Source organism: Eleutherodactylus coqui, chromosome 2 (genome assembly GCF_035609145.1).
Source record: "Eleutherodactylus coqui strain aEleCoq1 chromosome 2, aEleCoq1.hap1, whole genome shotgun sequence".
NCBI classification, from domain to species: Eukaryota; Metazoa; Chordata; class Amphibia; order Anura; family Eleutherodactylidae; genus Eleutherodactylus; species Eleutherodactylus coqui.
The window spans coordinates 122,053,229-122,076,258 of record NC_089838.1 but is presented as its reverse complement, the minus strand read 5'-3'; the positions used below and the strand labels follow the sequence as shown (position 1 = coordinate 122,076,258).

General features: G+C 46.4%; 1 protein-coding gene across 2 annotated transcripts in view; it reads left to right on the top strand.

The window, feature by feature from the left end:
• Positions 1-23,030, top strand: part of MON2 (MON2 homolog, regulator of endosome-to-Golgi trafficking) — a 124,547-nt gene that overhangs the window by 71,534 nt on the left and 29,983 nt on the right. For both annotated transcript variants that reach the window (XM_066591480.1, XM_066591479.1), the window contains 3 exons: positions 1,865-2,055; positions 5,484-5,544; positions 6,842-6,965. In XM_066591480.1, coding sequence (XP_066447577.1) covers positions 1,865-2,055; positions 5,484-5,544; positions 6,842-6,965 — 376 coding nt within the window. The remainder of the gene's footprint in view (positions 1-1,864; positions 2,056-5,483; positions 5,545-6,841; positions 6,966-23,030) is intronic.

Genomic DNA, 23,030 nt, shown 5'->3' with positions numbered 1-23,030 from the left:
CTGCCTGTTCTTAAAGGGGTGGTCTGGTTACCTTGTGATATTTTTAATGTCAGGTGCAAATATGAAAGAATAACAAATCCAGCATTACTTACCCATCCTCATCTTTGGCAATCCAGCGCAGCAGCCCCTGACGTATTCCAGTAAGGCTGCATCACTGGATCGCCAACACTGGATTTATTTTATCACATGTACACCTGGCATTAAAATCTAGCAACTGGACAGCCCCTTTAAGCTTGGGACGGAAATCTCACGGCTTGGCCGCACCGAAAAACCGCAAGATTTCCGCGAGATAAGTGCAGCTTCAAAACAAGCGGCTGCTGTGAGTATAGGTCCCACTACAAGACGACAGGCCCTCATGCCATCCCCATGGAGTTGGGTCAGAAATATCTAGACCAATAGCCCGCTGGAGGTCCTTTTGTAGAGCTCTGGCAGTGCCCCTCCTATTCCTCATCACACGTAGGACAGATACCGGTCCAGATGCTGGTTGATGCCCTTCTATGGCCCAGCTCTTCTTGTGTAACGGTCCAGGTCCTTGAGACCTAGCAAACCTCCTTGTGGTGGAACGTATGGATGTGCCATGGGATGTGATATCCTGGGGGAGCAGGACTACCTGTGCCACCTGATTGGGCTACGGGTACCAATAGTGGCAAGGACACTAGCAAAACTGGAGAAGAATCTATTGGAAAAAATAAGGAAAGTCCTCATCTTTGGAAACCACCTGCAAAACTAGTCTCTCTTTTTTTGGGTTGTCTTGCCGTTGCCTCTCCACTCCTTCATTTTCACCAAAGCAAGTGAAATTGTTTCCTAATCACTTCCTAACGGGACTGATTAATATCCCAGATGTTTGAGTGACTTGGGGTTATACTGTGATGCTTAAATGCTCCCTTAATTATTTTGAGCAAGCTATGTTTGGCCCATAGAAATTCTATTAAGCTCTTTCACAAGACCTTTTCTTCCCAGTGCTGGTTCTGTTTTTCTATGCAGAAAACTGCATAAATATGGAAAAGTGGATGAAAGCGAGATAGAACTTATAGGGTTCGGTATGTGAGACAGAGACCTCTTTGGTCTCCATGCGTGGCACTTTCTATCCAGCGAAAAAGACTGACCGGGATAGAAACCATGTGAAATGAAGACCAAAGAGGTCTCTGTCTCACATATTGAGCCCTATAGCTCCATACTAGTTGTTCTACTTATACAGTTTTCTGCATAAAAGATGGAAATTTAAACCAGCGCTAGAAAATTTGAAATCTCATGTAAACACCAGCCTTACCTGTTAAGGGAACTGTTCTCATAATAGAATTAGGAAATTTCCTTTTATGCCGTTCAGAAATTTGACACGTAAGATGAATAGCCCTCCAGTAGATGGAAGTACACTTTTTAACCACCAGATGTCAGTAAACACAATTCCTGTGGTTTACTATGTGCTAAAGCTCCAGATGAACTTCTTCAAGGACAACTTACACTCTTGACAAGCTATGTATCTTCATGGTACAACTAAAACAGGAGAGCTGATGACTATATATTGACACAAATATCAAAAGATATCCAGAAGCCTCACTAACACGAGGGAGCCACAGTCCTAATTGCACATAAGGGCTTTTAATGAGCTAGTGGAACCTATAGGTATCCTTCAGATCTACTAGTAGCACGTATCTAGTGTTAAGTTGTAGCATATTATTTATCTTAATGAATATTTATGCAATTATAGAAGTCCTTTAATGACTATATACCATCAACGTAGCGCTAATCTTGCCAGTTTAGCAATATAATGCCAAAGAACATAATCCATGAATCTATTTTAGAACGCACTTCTCTTCACATTGCAAAATATTGTATGTAAATATATTTCGGTTTTTCTTTCCAGACTCTGAGGATGCCCTTGAGCCTGAAGTATGCTTGCCCATCAGAAAGCACATGGAAGTTGGCTGTCTCCTCCCTATTGAAGGTGCTTTCAGTTGGGTTACCAGTTGCACGACAACATGCGTCTTCCGGAAAGTTTGATAGCATGTGGCCTGAGCTGGCAAACACTTTTGAGGACTTTTTATTTACAAAAAGGTACATTCTGGAGGGATAAGTGTTTATTCTACATTTGTCATCCCCATGTAGAAGTTTACATAGTATTAGCATGTAGTTTTTAGTATAGATTGTTGTCGGGAGCCTCTCCAACATGTCCCATACGGCAGTACTGGCTCTAGCCAGCAGATGGTGCCATTGAAAAATGGCAGAAGGAGAAAGCCCCCTAGGAAACCCTAAATCCAAAATTGGATTGCAAAGGGTTATGGTTATATCCACACATTTTAGGTTTTGGTGACTTTCTCAGGTGACTGTTTACATTCAAAAGTTTTTCAGGGGGAACAAAATTGCCGTCAATGAGAGTTTTATGGCGATCCCATTACTATCATTTGACGAATTGATTTTTGAGGGTAGTTATTGCGCAATTATTTTACATAGCAGCAGGATTATCTCTTGCATTTTAATTGTGTTTATGTGGCTTGTTCACCATTGACTTTTACTTGGATAGATCTGTATTTCAGCCCCTTCACAGCGCAGGCTACACTGTGCAGGAAAATACTGTTTAGGATGAGTGTTTAGTCTCAGCTGGCGTAATGGCAAATCCTTGCAATATACCATCTGTTTCTGTGATGACAAAAACCTTTTAAATTGTCGTTAGTAGCCAATAGCACGTCTCATCATTATGCTGTGTGAGAATTGTGTATGCAGTATTTGAAGAAGTACAGAAGATGCATTTGTAATCAGTATTTTTAATATACATATGTATATCATTTCTTAAGGGGGTTATCCAGAAACCTAACGTTATCCCCTGTCCACGGGATAGAAGATAATGTTATGATCAGCGTGGGTCTCCCACACATCGCATCCTCAGAACAGGGGTTCCCATGTACCGCTCTTCTCATCTGGCTGTGCATGTGCGGTGTTGCTATGTTCATTTTCAGTGGGACTGTCGGAGATGGCAAATTACAAGTACTTGGCAGTTTTTAGGAGCCCCATTGAAATTAATGGAGCGGCAGTCGCACATGCACGGCCAGTGCTCCATTCAGTCTGATGTCACTCAGTTGGGAGAAGTGGGCAAAACAGGACCCCCATTCTCAGGGGGTTGCAGCAGTGAGACCCCCACTGATCATAAAGTTTTCCCCTATACCGTGCATAGGGAATAACTTCAGATTTTGAAGTTGCCCCTTTAAGATTTTATGCTCTCACTGGATGATTTTATCTTCGTATGTGTTGCAAAATTATACAAGAAAGACTGAGATCAGTAGTTGAAGCGGCACTCCCTGATATGCAGGCAGGATTCTGGTGAGGACAAAGCACTCACGACCATATTGCAAACCTGCGATGGACCACGGAAAAAGCTTGAGAATACCAAAACAAATACAGATAGTCCCCGACTTGCGAACATTCGAGTTACGAATTTCGCAAGATACGAACTTGCGAAATTACATCATACTGTGGCATTACATCAAGCCTGATAGAAGCCTGTCCGGTCAGATCGCGGCTGCTAGGCAGCCGGGGGCCTTCTGAAAGGCCCTAGGGCTGTCTATGCAGAGCGCCTATCAAGCCGTGCGCATGATGGGCACTCTGCATAGGCAGCCCTGGGGCCTTTCAGGAGGTCCCCGGCTGCGTAGCAACCACACAGCGTCCCGTGATCTCATCGTGGGACGCTGTACGGGCCCCCTGAACGTTGGGTGCAGACTGTTTCTCACAGCGGGCACCCGGCGGCAGCAGTTCCGACGAGCCGCGCCGCTCGTCAGAACTGTTAACACTTTAAATACCGCTGTCAGAGCAGTGTTTAAAGTGTTAACAGTTCAGACAAGCGGCGCGGCTCGTCGGAACTGCTGCCGCCAGGTGCCCGCTGTAAGAACAGCCGGCACCCGACGTTGTATGGAGCGGGATCCACCCGCGATCCTGCTCCATACAAGCATTTGTTCGACTTGCGAACAGGTTCCTGGAACGGAACCTGTTCGCAAGTCGGGGACCATCTGTACTTAAATGTGCTTCATCGACTAAAACAAGGCCTTTGACTGTGTCAACCATGACAAGTTATAGCAGGCCCTACAAGAGTTGGGCATATCGGCGAGTCTAGTCAGGCTGATTAAATCACTTTTTACCAATCAAGAAGCCACTGTGAGAACACAGTACGGGGACACGGATGCCTTTGCCGAACCCAAACTAATCTAACAGGGCTGCATCCTCTCACCCTTCTTGTTTACCTATATGTGGAAGTGATCATGCGGAAATTGGACCTAGACGAATTGGAAACCAGAGGTGAGCATAGGTGGCAGAAACATTAACAATCTCCGTTACGCAGATGACACAACTCTGCTTGCAGAAACAGAAGCAGGTCTGAAGCAGCTGATACGGAAGATTAAAACTGAAAATGGAAATATGGGCCTCTACCTGAATTTAAAGTAGACAAAAATTGTGACAACGGCAAAAAATGGCCAAATTCAAATCAAAATCGACAACGAGGTCTTAGAATCGTGCAAGACTTCATCTTTCTTGGTTCGAAAACTAACTAGGCTGGAGAATCTATGCCACAGATAAAATGTAGGATGGCATTGGGGCAAAGCGAAATGCTTAACATGGACAAAATCTGGAAAAGTAGGGATATCGGCATATCAACTAGATGCAGGATAGTTTTCCCCATAGCCATGTATGGATGTGAAAGCTGGACTGTGAAAAAAGCTGATAGATGGATTGATGCGTTTGAGCCTTGGTGATGGAGATAGCTGCTGCGTATGCCCTGGATGGCGAGAGTAACAAACAGAGAAGTCCTGAATCGTATAAGACCTGATATATCACTGGAGGACAAGATGACCCGGCTAACGTATTTTGGCCTTGTAATGCGGGCAGAGTCTGTAGAAAAACCTATAATGCTTGGACAGATCAGTGGCAAAAGAAGACCCAGTTGCCAAAGGACATGATGGCTGATACTGGCATGGATATCACACAACTGAAAGAAGCCGTGCAAAACCAAAAAACATGGGGGGAGCTCGCCTTTAGGGTCACCGAGGGTCGTTAACGACTAAACTGCTAACCACAACAATGTATTGCATTATTCATAAGTGCTGCTGAGTTCCCTATAAGTTGTACAAAGTATGAATCCTGTCTGCAATAGAATGAAGTGTCATTATCTGGAAAGGGCCACTTATGTAACCCGTAGCTTTCTGCTAGGTGGACTGTCTTATTTAGTAGAACATACTGGAGTTCCTCAGACAGCAGTATGTGTGGAGGGCCCCAGCAGACCAGTTTGACTACGCAGCCTTCTCTTAGGGCTATGGAGTATTTGAATATCTTGTAGTTAACTAGGGCATGTGAAATTATGTTCGCACAAAGGGTTGGATTGGAATCCAGAGGCGTTCTATGTATGCATACCTTTGAAACGCTATTCCACACACAGTATCGCTTTACTCCCGGAGCTGGCACTGGAGTAATACTGTTTTCCCGCTGTTTTCTTTTTCCAGCTCACCTCCAGATAATCTTTCAATTGAAGAGTTTCAAAGAAATGAGAGTATTGATGTAGAGGTGAGTGGAGCAAGAAGAGAGAGCTCTCTTTGTCATGCCATCTGTGTGAGGAGGGGGAAGGAGAACGCCAATATTCACTTTCTGGTAACTTTAGCAAGCACATGCACATTGTCATGGGGAAATATACATCTTCAGTGAATTAAACTGCAACGTGCATGTGATGTGCATCATGTAACTCGTAAGCAAATGTCTTATTGACCTGAGTATGGGAATAACGGGCCATATGAAATGAAATGTTTATGATGAAAACTCACTCTAAAGTTCTTACCACTAGGGGTCTTCATTCCTTATAGGGGCAACCTGTCTGCAACTATAAGCACCATCAATTTAGTTATAGTTTAGGTGATGTGGAGTCGAAGGAGCCTCTTTTCATACTCTCATGAACCGCTGTTCTGCAGTGTCCCCCAGCTTAGTTGATGTCCGACTCTTTTCAGAAGGCTGTGCTCTCGCACTCCCGTAGAAGTGAATGATAATGCATGCGCACTCCCTTCTTAAGAGAGACACACTTGCTGTTCCCGCACTGAGTTGGTCATGGGACCAGGTAAGTATGCAAAGAGGCTCCCCAGACTCCACGTCATTAAAGTATAAACAACATAACTTACTTTATGGTGTTTCTAGTTGGTGACAGGTTCCCTTTAATTTGCTGTCCACTGCCTGTTGTTATGTGAAGTCCGTAACAGACACCAAGATGGATTACAGGGAGCGGTGGTGGGACTTTGCTATTTCATGCTGCTTATAGAGGTCTATGGAGAGGAGGAAAGTTTTTGAGGGAGATGGAAGCAGAGAGATTCACGAAGGCATACTGATGCAGTTAATAGTGTGTGCTGTCTCACGGCTACTGGAATCACATTTACACTGCTGAGTACTGCATAGAGACTGCTGTTATTTATGAGAGTGATGGAGAAGATGACTCCTGTTCTCCTATGTGAGCAATGTATAAAGACACCATAGTAGCTAGTCTCCACCCAGATGCTCAGTGAAGACTGACAGTTAGAAATACAACCTACAGAGGGAAAACTGGTGAAAAATGCAGAATGCAAGCCATAGAATACCCCACAATTGTGTTATTCCTGATGTACACACATACGGCAGCTTACTCTGAAAATTCACCTGAAAGTGCGAGTACGCTTTAAGTGTTTAAATGACTTTTTAGTCCTTGATCACTGTTCTAAAGACAAAAAGAGCAAGTCTTTTAACTATTTTTATGTGATAACAGTACTTTAATGTAAATTAGTGCCTATACATATTGGGTTTGCTGCATGTACTTAAATCGTAAATTGGTAATTCTTTGTTTTAGGTTGTACAGTTGATCAGTTCAGAGATACTGCCATACGCCAACTTTATTCCAAAGGACTTTGTTGGGAAAATCATGACCATGCTTAATAAAGGTTCCATTCACTCCCAGTCCTCTTCATTCACTGGTAAGTTTAATAAACTGTAAGTTTCAAGTCTGAAAACCTGTGCAACCCTAAAGGGCTGGGAACTTCTATTGTGTGATATTCCTAGATACCAGAGAAAAACAAAACATTACAGTACTTACTTTTTTTTAAGTGCCCTCTGAACTCACCCACTTTGTTTCATGAAAGTGACATTCTAAGTAAAAGTGAATAATTGTTAAATGGGCCCACTAGATTTTCTTTTTTCTTTTTCCAAACCATAAGACTAGGTTCCCACAAAGCGGAATCCCAGCGGAAATCTCGCGGTTTGGCCACAGCGAAAAACCGTGAGATTTCCGCCTGGAGAAGCGCTGCTTCAAAACCCGCGGCACTTAGCCGGCGCTCCCATAGAGGACAGCGCGGCCGCAGCGGAGGAAGAAAAAGAATGAGCATGCTGCAGCCGGCTTTGCCGCGGCGGATTTGCCGTCCCGTGTGGACGAGATTTCTGAGAAATCTCGTCCACGTGGCTGGCTAGTCCTGGGATTAGCGACTGCAAGCGGATTTGCCGTGGCGAAATTCCGGACGGAATTTCCGCGGCAATTCTGCCCCGTGTGAACCCAGCCTAAGACTCACCAGATCATAAGATTCTTTAACTGAAGATAAGAAGGGATAAAACCCCTCTTCTGCTATGCAGCTTGGTGAAAATGGAGCTGAGAAATCTGTGCAGTAACTACCGTACTGTTGTGTATAATAGTATATGAAGGATTTCTATTAGATATACTCTGTTCTCAATTACACGCTGTCCTACCACCCCCCCCCCCCCCCCCCCCATGTGTACTGCTCTCCCTGCTCATGTGCAGCCGCCGTCCACAGGTGCTGTGAAAGGAAGCTGTTCTGTTCTACAATTGGCTTCTCTCTTCACAGCGCATTGGGTCCGACTCCCCGTTGGACCCAATGTACTGAAAGGGGAACTCTGTGTAACCGGTTGGGAAAACACATTTTTTCATCCCTGCCGCCTCACTGATTGCCTGTCATACTCTGGATGCTTCAGGCACCATCTTGGGAGTGAGAGTTTTTTTTTTTTGTTTTTTTTTACTTTCTCTTTCAAATCAATCCCATAATGCATCAGCACAGCATTCATTAAAGGGGTTTTCCAGGCAGCGTGTGCCGTCGGTGCCAGGATGCACTGGTGTCAGAGTGGAAGCTGTTGCTTCCACCCCTATGTAGTGGCCAGCGCTTGTAATTGCAGACGCAGCTTACATGGATTTCAGTGAAGGCGGCTTCCACTCCAACTCCAGTGTATCCTGGCACTGACAGTGGGTCCTGCCTGGAAAACACTTTAATGGTATACCATAATGCCTTCTATATTCAACTAAGTAAGCTACAGACCGTAAGTATACAGTCAGGGGGATGAGCTTTGATTTCCTCTATTATTACTGTGTTATAGGAGCTGTGTGGTCATAATCAGAAACTGTGATTTGGAGTACCTGTATGACCCTTTAGGCAGTGTCTGTGGTAGGATTCATGCAACAGCATGACACAGACTAAGAAAATAACTAGAAACTGAATGCATAATCTGAAGTAAGGCCTAATGCACATGGGCGTATTTACACTGTAGGATCTGGAGCTCCGGATCACGCAGCAAATACAGCCCATAGGACATGCATTGAAAAATGTATTTCCATGCCCACGAGCAGAAATTAACTGCAATATGCCGCTCGCGGGGTATAAATCGCGACACGCCCTATTTCAGTGCAAGCTTCGCACAGGCTTGCATGGCCGCGTCATCGCTGACGTGCGGGCTCTGCACTAAGCATGCGCGGCTGTGCGCCAGCCGGCACATCCACAGCGCAGAGTAAAGACGCCGGACAGGTAAGTCGGGGGTCACTGCAGGGGCACAAGGTCGCATCCTGCTGCGAGGATCTCCCAGTCAGAATCCGACCCATCCGTCTGCATTCGGCCTAAATCTGATATAGTCAAAATTGGAATCACATGGCCGGGAGCCTAAGACAAAAAGGAAAACCCAACCAAGGTAACACTATCTCACTTATATACTGGTGAAAAGCAACATACTGAATGGGGAAAAAAATCACTGGCGTGTGGCCCTTTAATGCGTTTGGGTTTTTTTGTGGGGACTGCAGGATGTAGTAAATCACAGCTAACTTCTAGCAATGGTGATAAGCATAGTAGATGTGGGTATTGATACGTTTTTGCACATTGTGATACATTATCACCATTATGAATCCTGTAATCCATGAAGTAGATAACAGTTCAACATGGGAGGATCCGTATAGGAATCCCTGTCTCAACTTCAAACTATTAGATGCATAAACTTTTCAGCACCATTTTTGTTCTGTTAATAGTGTGAAAAACATGGTACCATACAAGAGACTTCAGGCCTCATGTCCACGGGCTTAAAATCCGCAGCGTTTCTCCCACACGCGGATCCGCGTACCATAGGGATGCATTGGACACCCGCAGGAAGTTAAATACCTGCGGATGTCATTTTTGCCCTCAGGCGCAGATCCGCGTACGGGAAAAAAAATGGACATGCTCCATTTTCACGCGGGTCTCCCGCGGGGACGGCTCCCGCAGGCTTCTATGGAAGCCGTCCGAATCCGCGGGAGACCCGTACCAGAATTAAACTCACCTGCTCCGGACGATGCGGTTCTTCCCTTCTTCGCGACCGGATCTTCTTTCTTCGGCAGAAGAAAGAAGATCCGGCCGCAAAGGAAGGAAGATCTGCATCGTCCGGAGCAGGTGAGTTTATTCTGATTTTTAGCCTCATGTCTGCGGGGCAGGAGGGACCCGCTATGGATTGTACATGAAGAATCCGCGGCGGGTCTGATTTTCCCCGTGGACATGAGGCCTTACTTGGTGCTATGTGTTTGTCCAGAAGCCTGTAGAGTAAATTGCCTGTCCACCACAGATATTGCAGATTGCTGTACATCAATGGGCTATCAGCAGCAGTTGTCATAACTAGGCCCCACCTTTCTGACATCAGTCTCTATGGCTATTGGTGAAGCTGCAGGGATCGGAGTAGGGCAGAGGCATGATATCGGTGATCTTCAGACTACGAGTGCTGACTGATGTCAGAAATAGGGACATGGTTATCTGAGCATCCCATGATTGATTGAGTCAACACCTAAAGTTAACCCTTTCCAATCCAATTTTGGATTCAGGGTTTCCTAAAAGGCTTTCTCTTTTTGCTGTTCTACAACAATGCCATCTGCTGGCTAAAGCCAGTGTGTGTGCGCCAGAGAGGCTCCGACAGCGAAGTGGCTGGCAAAAGATGGTAAGAATACCCTGCCGGACGTCTTCTGACATTGGAGCTGTACAAGCTTCAATCAGAATGTAGGAAGACGTCAGACAGTCGATTGGAAAGGGTTAAAATGAAATGCCAAAAATCGTAAACAACCCTTCAACCTATTTGAGCAAGACTAACTCTGGGCACTATGTATATGAAGAAAGACACCGGGCAATATAATTTCCCATCTCATCTAGTCCTAGGACCAATTTTTCCCAGACTGGAGGGTTGCTTTAAAGCTAGTCATACAGGTTGGGAAAAGGTGGCTTATATAGGGGTCTGACCATCACCAAATGGCAGCTATTCGGGAGGGGTAGGTTGGAGAAAACCTGCTGTCAGCGATGTATTGCAGGAGGTTGCTCTTGTTTCTGTGTTACAACATTGTAGAGTGTAAAGCCTACCTGACTAGGATACTTTTGCACACCGTTTAGCAGGTATACATGTTTATCTCTAAACGTATGGAGTTCTAGAGTTTTTTTTTTTTTTAAAGGTGGCAGATCTTTTAAAATCTGTACAAAATTGTGCTATTAAGTGTTTTCCTCTGAGGGCGGGCCTGTAATTGTTACAAATCAGTTGTTGAGCCCTGTTGGTATATAGCGCTGACAGGCGGACCAGTGCTGGTGGTGGTACAGCTATTTATACCATGCACCAGATTGCGCTGAATCTTTACTTGAACCGGCATCGGATACAGAATCAGTAGATTTAAAAATAACCATCTTTGTTCTATTCATTAACCTTTTGTGCTTTCCACACACTTTTGTTCTGTTTATTCTTTCTTTTCATTTTCTCGGTCTTTATTCAATGTAGAAAAATATCTGTAGGCTAGACAGTTGCCAGAAAAAGTAAGTGAACCCTTTGGAATAACCTGGATTTCTGCATTGATTCCTAATATATTGTCTGGTTGTGATCGAAGTCACAATTGTATTACATGAACAGTACAACTGTGTTCTTAGTTTAGTGTGACGTGTGTATGCGTATTTGCTCACACTTTTGCGCCCCTTTTTTGCACATCGGTCATTGCATATTTGTGTGCACATTTTTACTGTACTTTTTACGTACGCAATTGCGCTTGGGGGAAAAACAAGTGAAACCAATGCCCTTAGGCACTGAAATGAACAATTCGTTTGAGTCCAGGATGTGATCTTTCCCTGCGCAAATACGCAGGAAAATAGAGCATGCCGCATTTGTTTGCTTTTTTGCATGACCGAAATTTTCATGCAAAATACACGCATGTGAATGAACCCATTGAAATCAATGGGCTTTATTTTCTGCGTATTGCACACGCAAAATTTAGATGCGCAAGCAAAATTCTATGGGACACGGGCCTTAAATTGTGTTGGTCTGTAATTGGGACTTGGATAAGGATCAGACCATACTTTATTGGTTACTAATGTAGACATCCAGGTAATTCCAAAGGGTTTGATGATGACGATGGACATCTCCTGTTGAGAAATCTACGTAGATGCTTCTTTTTAGTTTCATCCTGTGCTCCCTATGCACAATACCTGCAGGTTACCTTGAACTCCTCTGCAGGGAAGCTTCCAACGCGCTTTAGCAAGAAATAGTAAGAAATACTCTTTACGTCTTGGAAGACAAGACACGTCTTGTTTGCTTATAAAGGCAAAAATAAACAAGATACAGTAAAAAGCGTAACAAATATTGCTTTGGACATAATGGTAGATTCTTGATGCGCTTGCCCCTCTGGAGGAATGACAAACTACTGTAGATTGCACAAGGCAGGCTTTCCGGCACCTTATATGACTCACCGTGTGAGATTGCTGATAATACAGTTTATGTGGGAGATTTTTTGAATTCCTCGTCTAATTATAAATAAACTGCAATACCAGGCAGAAGAGAACTAAAGGAAGTGATTTATCACTAGTTCTCATGAAGTTGTAGTCTAGGCATGTCTCCATGATTTGTTACTCATTCAGGGGACCCAGGAGGACCCCCCCCCCCAAACCTAAAACAGGTAATGTCATTAGCTGTGTTGTACTAATTGTAATTTTGAAATATTATCTTTAAGAATATGAAAACTGTTAAATTCACACTCTGTATAGTATATTTAGATATTGCTACAAAAATATACATAATTGGGGTCACTGTTTCTATAATGACATTGAACTATAACATTATCCAATTACATAACCATGAACACCACAACAGAAAATAAAAACATGCCAGAATTGGCATTTTGCAATTCATTATGTGTACCCCAAAATTGTGCTATTAAAAATTTACAACTCATATCACAAAAGATAAGCGCTCATACCGTAACATGGGTGGGAAATAAAGAAAGTTTGGACTCTGGAAGGGCAGGAATGAAAAAAATAGCCGAGCCTAGAAGACCAAAATAAGCTACATCCTTAATAGAGATGAGCGAGCACCAAAATGCTCGGGTGCTCGTTACTCGGGACGAAATTATCGAGATGCTCGAGAGTTCGTTTCGAGTAACGAACCCCATTGAAGTCAATGGGCGACTCGAGCATTTTTGTATATCGCCGATGCTCGCTAAGGTTTCCATTTGTGAAAATCTGGGCAATTCAAGAAAGTGATGGGAACGACACAGCAACGGATAGGGCAGGCGAGGGGCTACATGTTGGGCTGCATCTCAAGTTCCCAGGTCCCACTATTAAGCCACAATAGCGGCAAGAGTGCCCCCCCCCCCCCAACAACTTTTACTTCTGAAAAGCCCTCATTAGCAATGCACACCTTAGCTAAGCACCACACTACCTCCAACAAAGCACAATCCCTGCCTGCATGACACTCCGCTGCCACTTCTCCTGGGTTACATGCTGCCCAACCCCCCCGCACGACGCAGTGTCCACAGCGCACACCAAAGTGCCCCTGCGCAGCCTTCAGCTGCACTCATGCCACGCCACCCTCATGTCTATTTATAAGTGCGTCTGCCATGAGGAGGAACCGCAGGCACACACTGCAGAGGGTTGGCACGGCTAGGCAGCGACCCTCTTTAAAAGGGGCGGGGCGATAGCCCACAATGCTGTACAGAAGCAATGAGAAATATAATCCTGTGCCACCGCCATCAGGAGCTGCACACGTGGGCATAGCAAGGGGGAACCTATGTGCCACACACTATTCATTCTGTCAAGGTGTCTGCATGCCCCAGTCAGACCGCGGTTTTTTATAAATAGTCACAGGCAGGTACAACTCCGCAATGGGAATTCCGTGTGCACCCACAGCATGGGTGGCTCCCTGGAACCCACCGGCTGTACATTAATGTATCCCATTGCAGTGCCCAGCACAGCTGATGTAACGTCAGCTGTAATGCAGGTGGGCAAAAAATTAATTGGATTACACTGTAGGCGAGGGCCCCAAAAAATTGGTGAATTGGTTAATGTGGCTTAATTGGTAACTAGGCCTGGAGGCAGCCCAATTAAAATAAAAATTGGTTCAGGTGCAAGCTTCAACGCTTTAATGAGCATTGAAACGTATAAAAATTGTTTAGAAAAATTATATGACTGAGCCTTGTGGGCCTAAGAAAAATTGCCCGTTTGGCGTGATTATGTGAGGTTTCAGGAGGAGGAGGAGGAGGAATATTATACACAGATTGATGAAGCAAAAATGTCCCTGTTTTTGATGGTGATAGAGAACGATCCTTCCATCCGCGGGTGCAGCCTACGTATTGCTTAGGTATCGCTGCTGTCCGCTGGTGGAGAAGAGAAGTCTGGGGAAATCCAGGCTTTGTTCATCTTGATGAGTGTAAGCCTGTCGGCACTGTCGGTTGACAGGCGGGTACGCTTATCTGTGATGATTCCCCCAGCCGCACTAAACACCCTCTCTGACAAGACGCTAGCCGCAGGACAAGCAAGCACCTCCAGGGCATACAGCGCGAGTTCAGGCCACGTGTCCAGCTTCGACACCCAGTAGTTGTAGGGGGCAGAGGCGTCACCGAGGACGGTCGTGCGATCGGCTACGTACTCCCTCACCATCCTTTTACAGTGCTCCCGCCAACTCAGCCGTGACTGGGGAGCGGTGACACAGTCTTGCTGGGGAGCCATAAAGCTGGCAAAGGCCTTGGAGAATGTTCCCCTGCCTGCGCTGTACATGCTGCCTGATCTCTGCGCCTCCCCTGCTACCTGGCCCTCGGAACTGCACCTTCTGCCACTAGCGCTGTCGGATGGGAAGTTTACCATCAGTTTGTCCACCAGCGCCCTGTGGTATAGCATCATTCTCGAACCCCTTTCCTCTTGGGGAATGAGAGTGGAAAGGTTCTCCTTATACCGTGGGTCGAGCAGTGTGTACACTCAGTAATCCGTAGTGGCCAGAATGCGTGTAACGCGAGGGTCACGAGAAAGGCATCCTAACATGAAGTCAGCCATGTGTGCCAGGGTACCTGTACGCAACACATGGCTGTCCTCACTAGGAAAATCACTTTCAGGATCCTCCTCCTCCGGCCATACACGCTGAAAGGATGACAGGCAAGCAGCATGTGTACCCTCAGCAGTGGGCCAAGCTGTCTCTTCCCCCTCCTCCTCATGCTCCTCCCCCTCCTCCTCCTCAACGCGCTGAGATATAGACATGAGGGTGCTCTGACTATCCAGCGACATACTGTCTTCCCGCGCCTCCGTTTCCGAGTGCAAAGCGTCTGTCTGCCTTTATGCTTTGCAGGGAACTTCTCAAGAGGCATAGTAGAGGAATGGTGACGCTAATGATTGCAGCATCCCCGCTCACCATCTGTGTAGACTCCTCAAAGTTTCCAAGGACCTGGCAGATGTCTGCCAACCAGGCCCACTCTTCTGTAAAGAATTGAGGAGGCTGACTCTCACTACGCCACCCATGTTGGAGTTGGTATTCCACTATAGCTCCACGCTGCTCATAGAGCCTGGCCAACATGTGGAGCGTAGAGTTCCACCGTGTGTGCACGTCGCACAGCAGTCGGTGCACTGGCAGATTAAACCGATGTTGCAGGGTCCGCAGGGTGGCAGCGTCCGTCTTGGAGTTGCGGAAATGTGCGCTGACCCGGCGCACCTTTCCGAGCAGGTATGACAAGTGTGGGTAGCTTTTCAGAAAGCGCTGAACCAACAAATTAAAGACATGGGCCAGGCATGGCACGTGCGTGAGGCTGCCGAGCTGCAGAGCCACCACCAGGTTACGTCCGTTGTCACACATGACCATGCCCGGTTGGAGGCTCAGCAGCGCAAGCCAGCGGTCGGTCTGCTCTGTCAGACCCTGCAGCAGTTCGTAAGCCGTGTGCCTCTTCTCTCCAAAGCTGAGTAGTTTCAGCACGGCCTGCTGACGCTTGCCCACCGCTGTGCTGCCACGCCGCGCGACACCGACTGCTGGCGACGTGCTGCTGCTGCTGCTGCTGACACATCTTGATTGCGAGACAGAGATTGCGTTGGAGGAGGAGGAGGAGGGTGCTTTAGTGGAGGAAGCATACACCTCCGCAGATACCACCACCGAGCTGGGGCCCGCAATTCTGGGGGTGGGTAGGACGTGAGCGGTCCCAGGCTCTGACTCTGTCCCAGCCTCCACTAAATTCACCCAATGTGCCGTCAGGGAGATATAGTGGCCCTGCCCGCCTGTGCTTGTCCACGTGTCCGTTGTTAAGTGGACCTTGGCAGTAACCGCGTTGGTGAGGGCGCGTACAATGTTGCGGGAGACGTGGTCGTGCAGGGCTGGGACGGCACATTGGGAAAAGTAGTGGCAACTGGGAACCGAGTAGCGCGGGGCCGCCGCCGCCATCATGCTTTTGAAAGCCTTCGTTTCCACAAGCCTATACAGCAGCATCTCCGGGCTGATCAATTTGGCAATGCGCACGTTTAACGCTTGAGCGTGCGGGTGTGTGGCGGCGTACTTGCGCTTGCGCTCAAACAGTGGCGCTAGCGACGTCTGGACGTTGCGCTGAGAGACATTGCTGGATGGGGCCGAGGACAGCGGAGGTGAGGGTGTGAGTGCAGGCCAGGAGACGGTAGTGCCTGTGTCCTCAGAGGGGGGTTGGATCTCAGTGGCAGGTTGGGACACGGGGAGAGGCAGTGGTGCAAACCGGAGGCGGTGAACGGCCTTCGTCCCACCTTGTGGGGTGCTTGGCCATCATATGCCTGCGCATGCTGGTGGTGGTGGCTCCCCAGCTGATCTTGGCGCGACAAAGGTTGCACACCACTGTTCGTCGGTCGTCAGGCGTCTCTGTGAAAAACTGCCACACCGTAGAGCACCTTGACCTCTGCAGGGTGGCATGGCGCGAGGGGGCGCTTTGGGAAACAGTTGGTGGATTATTTGGTCTGGCCCTGCCTCTACCCCTGGCCACTGCGCTGGCTCGGCCTGTGCCCACACCCTGACTTGGGCCTCCGCGTCCTCGTCCACGTCCTATAGGCCTACTCCTACCCGTCAGCATGGTGTATTACCAGTAGTGCAGAAACAGAACGCTGTAATTAAATGTGCCGCTTATTGGCCTGTGGTTGGAGGCTGACTTCGCTTACCGAACGCACAGCAGAGCCAGGAAAGAATTTTGCGGAAGCCTGCTGTAACACTTAGCTGGCTGCGGATGAATTAGGAGGACAACTACACCCAGCACAGACCCAGTACACTGAGGACAGTCACAGGCAGCCCAAATAGATTTTTTTTCCCAAATGTTTTTGGAAAGGCCCACTGCCTATATTCAATAAATATGTCTTCTGTCCCTGCCTCACCACCACTACTGGCCCTGGACTATGTATAATTACTGCAGGGCGCAATGCTCTGTACGGCCGATATACAAAAAAAAAAAAAGTGCAACACTGCAAAAAGCAGCCTCCATACTACTGCACACAGTTAGATGTGGCCCTAAGAAGGACCGTTGGGGTTCTTGAAGCCTAAAATACTCCTAACACTCTCCCCATAGCAGCTCTGGCACCAACAGCACTTTCCCTCCTCTATGTCAGAATAAATCTGTGCCGAGCCGCGGGAGGGGCCGATTTTTATACTCGGGTGACACCTGATCTCGCCAGCCATTCACTGCAGGGGCGTGGTATAGGGCTTGAACGTCGCAGGGGGAAGTTGTAATGCCTTCCCTGTCTTTCTATTGGCCAGAAAAGCGCGCTAATGTCTCAGAGATGAAAGTGAAAGTAACTCGAACATCGCGTGGTGCTCGTTACGAGTAACGAGCATCTCGAACACGCTAATACTCGAACGAGTATCAAGCTCGGACGAGTACGTTCGCTCATCTCTAATCCTTAATGGGTTGAGGGGAGATAGGAAGAGTCTTTTTAGACAACTTTTTGCCCCCTTTTCTGTATTGTCAACCACAAGTTAGTATCTTTGTCGCAGTAATACTACTTTTTCTGATTCAGTAACATCAAATTCGGATTTTTAGCCAAAAATCTATACGATGTTTTAGTTATTTTCCTCAGAAAACTATAGCTGCCCCAGGATTATCCGGGATAGTAACACGTAGGACTTGGCTCCAGGAATCTACGGGATAGTAACACGTAAGACTTGGCTTTGGCATAATATAAAGAAAATATTAATTATTTTTGGCTTGGCGAAATAAATGCTGTGTACTACTGAATCAGCATATGTTTGGGTGCGTTCACTTTGTTCTTTTAACAGTTATTAACAGATCCGTCTTCTTTTCTTTAAAAAAATTTAAAAAATGACTAACTGAAGCAGACAGATCCGTCGAAAAAAGACGTCTGTTAGACATCCGTTATGATCAGTTTTCATTGAATCCTTATTTTTTGTTCGTATGAAATTAAGTTCTATTCTACAACTGTAAATGCACAATTGTATTAAATTGAACCGTTAAACTGAAGTATAACAAGTTATAAACGGAATAGTTTCCATTTGCTGTTAGTGGGAGATGAACACAGGGGCTTATGTACTATTAAAAATACAAGCGGCATAAAGTACCTCGGAAAAATAATAATAATAATAATCTTTATTTGTATAGCGCCAACATATTCCGCAGCGCTTACATAGACAGGGGAAATACAGAAAGACAAAATACAAACATTACAGAACCACGGTTACATAGTAATCAATTGATGGAAACAATAGGGGTGAGGGTCCTGCTCCAACGAGCTTACATACTACGAATGGTGGGGTGATACAGAAGGTAGAGGGGCTGGAGATATGCACGGTATGGCGAAGTGGAAGAGTGAGCGATGTTATACACAGACAATGGTCAGACATTTAGCCGTGTGACGGCAGAATCAGTATGACTGCAGGAGCGGTTTATGATGGCTAGCAGGGATTGCAGTCAGTAGGTCAGGGAGCATGTTATCAGGCGGAGTACAGAGAGGTTTGTTTAGGGAATGCGGTATGCCTCCCTGAAGAGGTGCGTTTTTAGAGCACGCCTGAAGTTCTGCGAGTCCTGGATTGCTCAGGTAGCCTTTGGTAGTGCGTTCCAGAGGACAGGTGCTGCTCTGGAGAAGTCTTGGAGGCGGGAATGAGAAGTTCGAATTAAAGGGGCGCTCAGTCTGGTTTCGTTAGCAGAGCGGAGAGCCCGGGCTGGTTGATGGATTGAGATGAGGGAGGCGATATAGGGTGGCGCTGCGCTGTGGAGGGCTTTGTGGATGAAGGTGGCGAGTTTAAATTGAATTCTGTATTTAACTGTCAGCCAGTGCAGTGACTGGCACAGGGCAGAGGCGTCCGAGTAGCGGCTGGACAGGAAGATGAGCCTGGCTGCCGCATTCAGGATGGATTGGAGAGGGTAGAGTCTGGTGCAGGGGAGGCCGATCAGCAACGAGTTGCAATAATCGAGCCGGGAGTGGATGAGAGCGACAGTGAGCGTTTTTAACGTCTCCACAGTGAGAAAAGAGCGGATTCTTGCGATGTTCTTGAGGTGCAGCTGACCTGTTCGGGCCAGAGATTGGATGTAGGGGGTAAATGAGAGATCAGAGTCAAATATGACCCCAAGGCAGCGGGCATGTTGTCTAGGAGTTATGGTGGCACCACACACTGAGATGGAGATGTCAGGATGAGGTCGGTTAGTGGAGGGTGGAAATACCAGTAAGTCAGTTTTAGAGAGGTTTAGTTTTAGGTAGAGAGAGGACATGGTGTTAGAGACAGCGGACAGTTTTGGAGGAAGGGTGCAGAGATGTCACGGGCAGAGGTGTATAGCTGGGTGTCATCAGCGTACAGGTGGTATTGGAGGCCAAAACGCCTGATGGTTTGTCCAATAGGGGCTGTGTAGATAGAGAAAAGGAGGGGGCCGAGGACAGAGCCCTGGGGGACCCCAACAGCAAGGGGAAGAGGAGGGGAGGTAGAGCCAGCAAAGGAGACACTGAAAGAGCGGTCAGATAAGTAGGAGGAGAACCAGGAGAGGGCAATGTCCTTTAGGCCGATGGAGCGAAGCATACTGAGGAGGAGTTTGTGGTCAACAGTGTCAAACACTGCAGAAAGGTCGAGGAGGATTAGTAGGGAGTAATCGCCCCTCGATTTGGCTGTCAGTAGGTCATTGGATACCCTAGTAAGGGCAGTTTCTGTCGAGTCTTGAGGTCGGAAGCCAGACTGTAGGGGGTCCAGGAGAGAGTTCTCTGATAAATAGCTTACAAGGCGGGAGTAAACCAGGCGTTCTAGTAGTTTGGAGATGAAGGGGAGGTTTGAGATGGGTCGGTAGTTGGCAGCATCGGTCGCGTCCAGAGTCGGCTTCTTTAGCAGTGGGGATATGATGGCGTGTTTGAAAGAAGAGGGAAAGATGTCCGAAAGCACATAGTAAAAGTTTTCTGACTTGTCAAAAAAGGGGGGTGTGGTCAAAATTGCACAATTTTTAGCCGAAAAAATAAAGAGAAAATAAAGGCCTGTAGGCCAGTCAGTTGTTTGGTTTTTTTCCTCTTCTTTTTGGGCAGAAAAAAGACCCATTTGTAATTCAATTGGGATTTTACAGGATGCATTTTTTTTCCATTTAACTGTTCTTAGGACGGAGCAGAAAAGATAAAGCTTAGAGGGCTATTCCAGGACTTTGCTAACTTTCTTTATTCATCACTTGACAGATCATCAATAGATGATCGGTGGGGACACACCACTTGGATCCCCACCTATCAGCTGATTCCCAGTGCCCCTGTCACTATGGTCAGCAGAAAGTGCTGACCATAGCGCAGCGACCCACCTTGGTATCTTAGGCACAGCGCCATTGAATTCCATAGGAGCTGTGCTGCAATACCAACCCAGGCCGCTACGCTTTGGTCAGCGCTTTCTGCTACCTCTAGTGAGCATAGTGACAACGGCATGGGAATTGGCTATTGATGACCTGTCAGTCAGCAATAGAGAAAGTTCGCAAAATCCTGGAATACCTGTTTAATGGTGATATGAATTTAACCTTAAGTAGCCCACAGCACACCATTGCTAAAATGCACATGAGGTTTGGAATTTTGATTCTATACTTGTGCAGCTCCACTTACCCAAACAAGGCTGCAGAGAGGATGTTTGTGTTATTGGGAGCCATGGATCTGTGTGTACAGTGTGGTACTAACTGCCAGAATTCTGAGAATTTACACGTTTCTAGAGAAGCCCTTCATTCCTGCATTCCATTCAATGAGAAAATTGTCTCAAAGCATTGAATTTTCATACCTCCAGACGAGTATTAAATAAGTTGTGATTTCTCCAAACTTTATTGCTTCCTTAAATCCCATAATGTCTTTGTATGAATTGCAGCAAATATGTAAGAATAAAAAAAGTTTAAAGGAGTTTTCCAGGACTTCAAACAAACTCTGTAGCTGTAAATGTTGTAAAAGAAAACAAAAATGTGTCTGCTATGGAATGGTGTAAAAGTCAAGGGGAAAAAAAGCATCCTTGCATCCTTCAGCAGCTCCCCATCCAGCCTATTCCACACTGCACCAATCCGGAGGAAGCCTTTGTGGTCACATGCAGCTCACTGGCACGTGAACGCTCACAGCATCCGTCTTGGGTTCACATCAAGATTTTGTTTAAGCCACCCTGTGTCTGATTCATTGTACTCTGCCGTAGAAGCAAGGCTTCAGGGGTAGGGGGCAGCCTGTAGCAAACTGATCCGTAGTCTTGTCGTGTATAATTTCTAAGGGTTCGTTGCAGTTCTGATTAAGTCAGAAGTGGCTAAACTAAATGGTCACTATATTTTCAGCAAACTTGTGCTTATGTTATTTTATTTACCTAAAGTGACATTTTTGTGCAGGAAAGCTCCTGTAATGCGCTGGCCACTAGGGGTCTCCCTTCCTTCTAGTTTTCTGTTCACTGCCTGTCCTCAAGTGAAGTTTGTCTCTAGTAACAGGGCTAGCAGAATGGATTACAGGAATTGCAGGTGGGTGTAATGCTGCTCATGGAAATCTCTGGAGGGGGAGACTCGCACAGACCATTCTCCTGCAGCTAATGGGGATTTCCAGCTACTCAAATCTCCTCTACACTACTCATTACTTCTCTAGTGTCTTCCATATTGACATTATTTGTGTGTGTATGTATAGTTTTATATGTGCGGATCCACGCCCCATAGGGATGCATTAGACACCCACAGGTAGTTAACTACCTGCGGATGTCATTTTTCCCTGCAGGCGCGGGTCCCGCGTGCAGAAATAAATCCGGACATGCTCCATTTAGGTGCGGGTTTCCCGCGGGGACAGCTCCCACGGGCCTCTATTGAAGCCTATGGAAGCCGTCTAGATCCGCAGGAGACCCACGCCTGAATTAAACTCACCTGCTCCGGGCGATGTGTGTCTTCCTTCCTTCGCTGCCGGAAACTTCTTTCTTCGGCCCGGCGGATGTGCCCGGCGAATGCGCGCGGCGCGCAGACGGTGTGCCGAGCACATCCGCCGGGCCCAAGAAAGAAGATCCAGCCGCAAAGAAGGGAAGACCTGCACGGCCCACAGCAGGTGAGTTTATTCTGATTTTCAGCCCTCATGTCCGCAGGGCAGGAGGGACCCGCTACAGATTCTCCATGGAGAATCCGTAGCGGGCCTGATTTTCCCTGTGGACATAAGGCCTTAGAGAGAACTGAAAACTAAAGATACAGCCTGCAGCAGGCAAACTGGTAATAAATGCCATATGTAAATCATAAAGTTGCCAGAAATGGTGTTACTCCTCATTTACACATACAGCAGCATATTCTTAAAAAGTTGGGTACGCTTAAGCTGTAGAATTCACATGGTCAGTCTCTTTTTGTAGTTAATGGGAAACTCTACAGTGATAGAAATGGTTCATCTGCCCTAAATAGAAAAAAAACACAATTAGACCTGTACCAATACTGTCTAAAAGAATTATAAATCTGTCAAATTTTAAGACTGTTCAAGTTAAGACCCCCTATTAGTTTGCTTAGTTTACGCCAAAAAATTGCACCAAAATTTTCAGCCAATTTAGGCCATGCCCCCTTTTCAGACAAGTCTGACAAACTGTCTGCAAGTGTCTAAAAGCACATAATAAATGCGGCACAAGCATGCAGGACAGTTTTCTGGCATAATTTGCGCCAAAAAGCTATCCTATTTGGAATAGTAAATAAGCCCTAATCTGTCTTCATTTTGCTTTGCAAAAAAAGTATTCCAGCACAAGAGTTAATTCTCATTACCACAGAAATGTATAGTTTAATTAGTGGTTTTTAGCGTTTGTTCCTCATTACTGAGTAATAAGTGTGTCCAGGCCTAGAAACTGTGATCACATACCACATTGTTCTCTAAATGGAAGAGGAACAAGTGACTAAAGACGGAAAAATGGCAAATTGTAAACTGACTAAAGCTGACCTAGGCAGTACGAACAGTGATGATATTCCTAAAAATGTAACCGTAGGATCAGTAAGTTCTTATTCCATGCAAAGACTCCTCTGGAGGCGTTTATATCTGAACTCATCCTTATTTTTTGGGCTCTTTAGATAAAACGTTGGGAAATGATAAAGGGGAAGAATT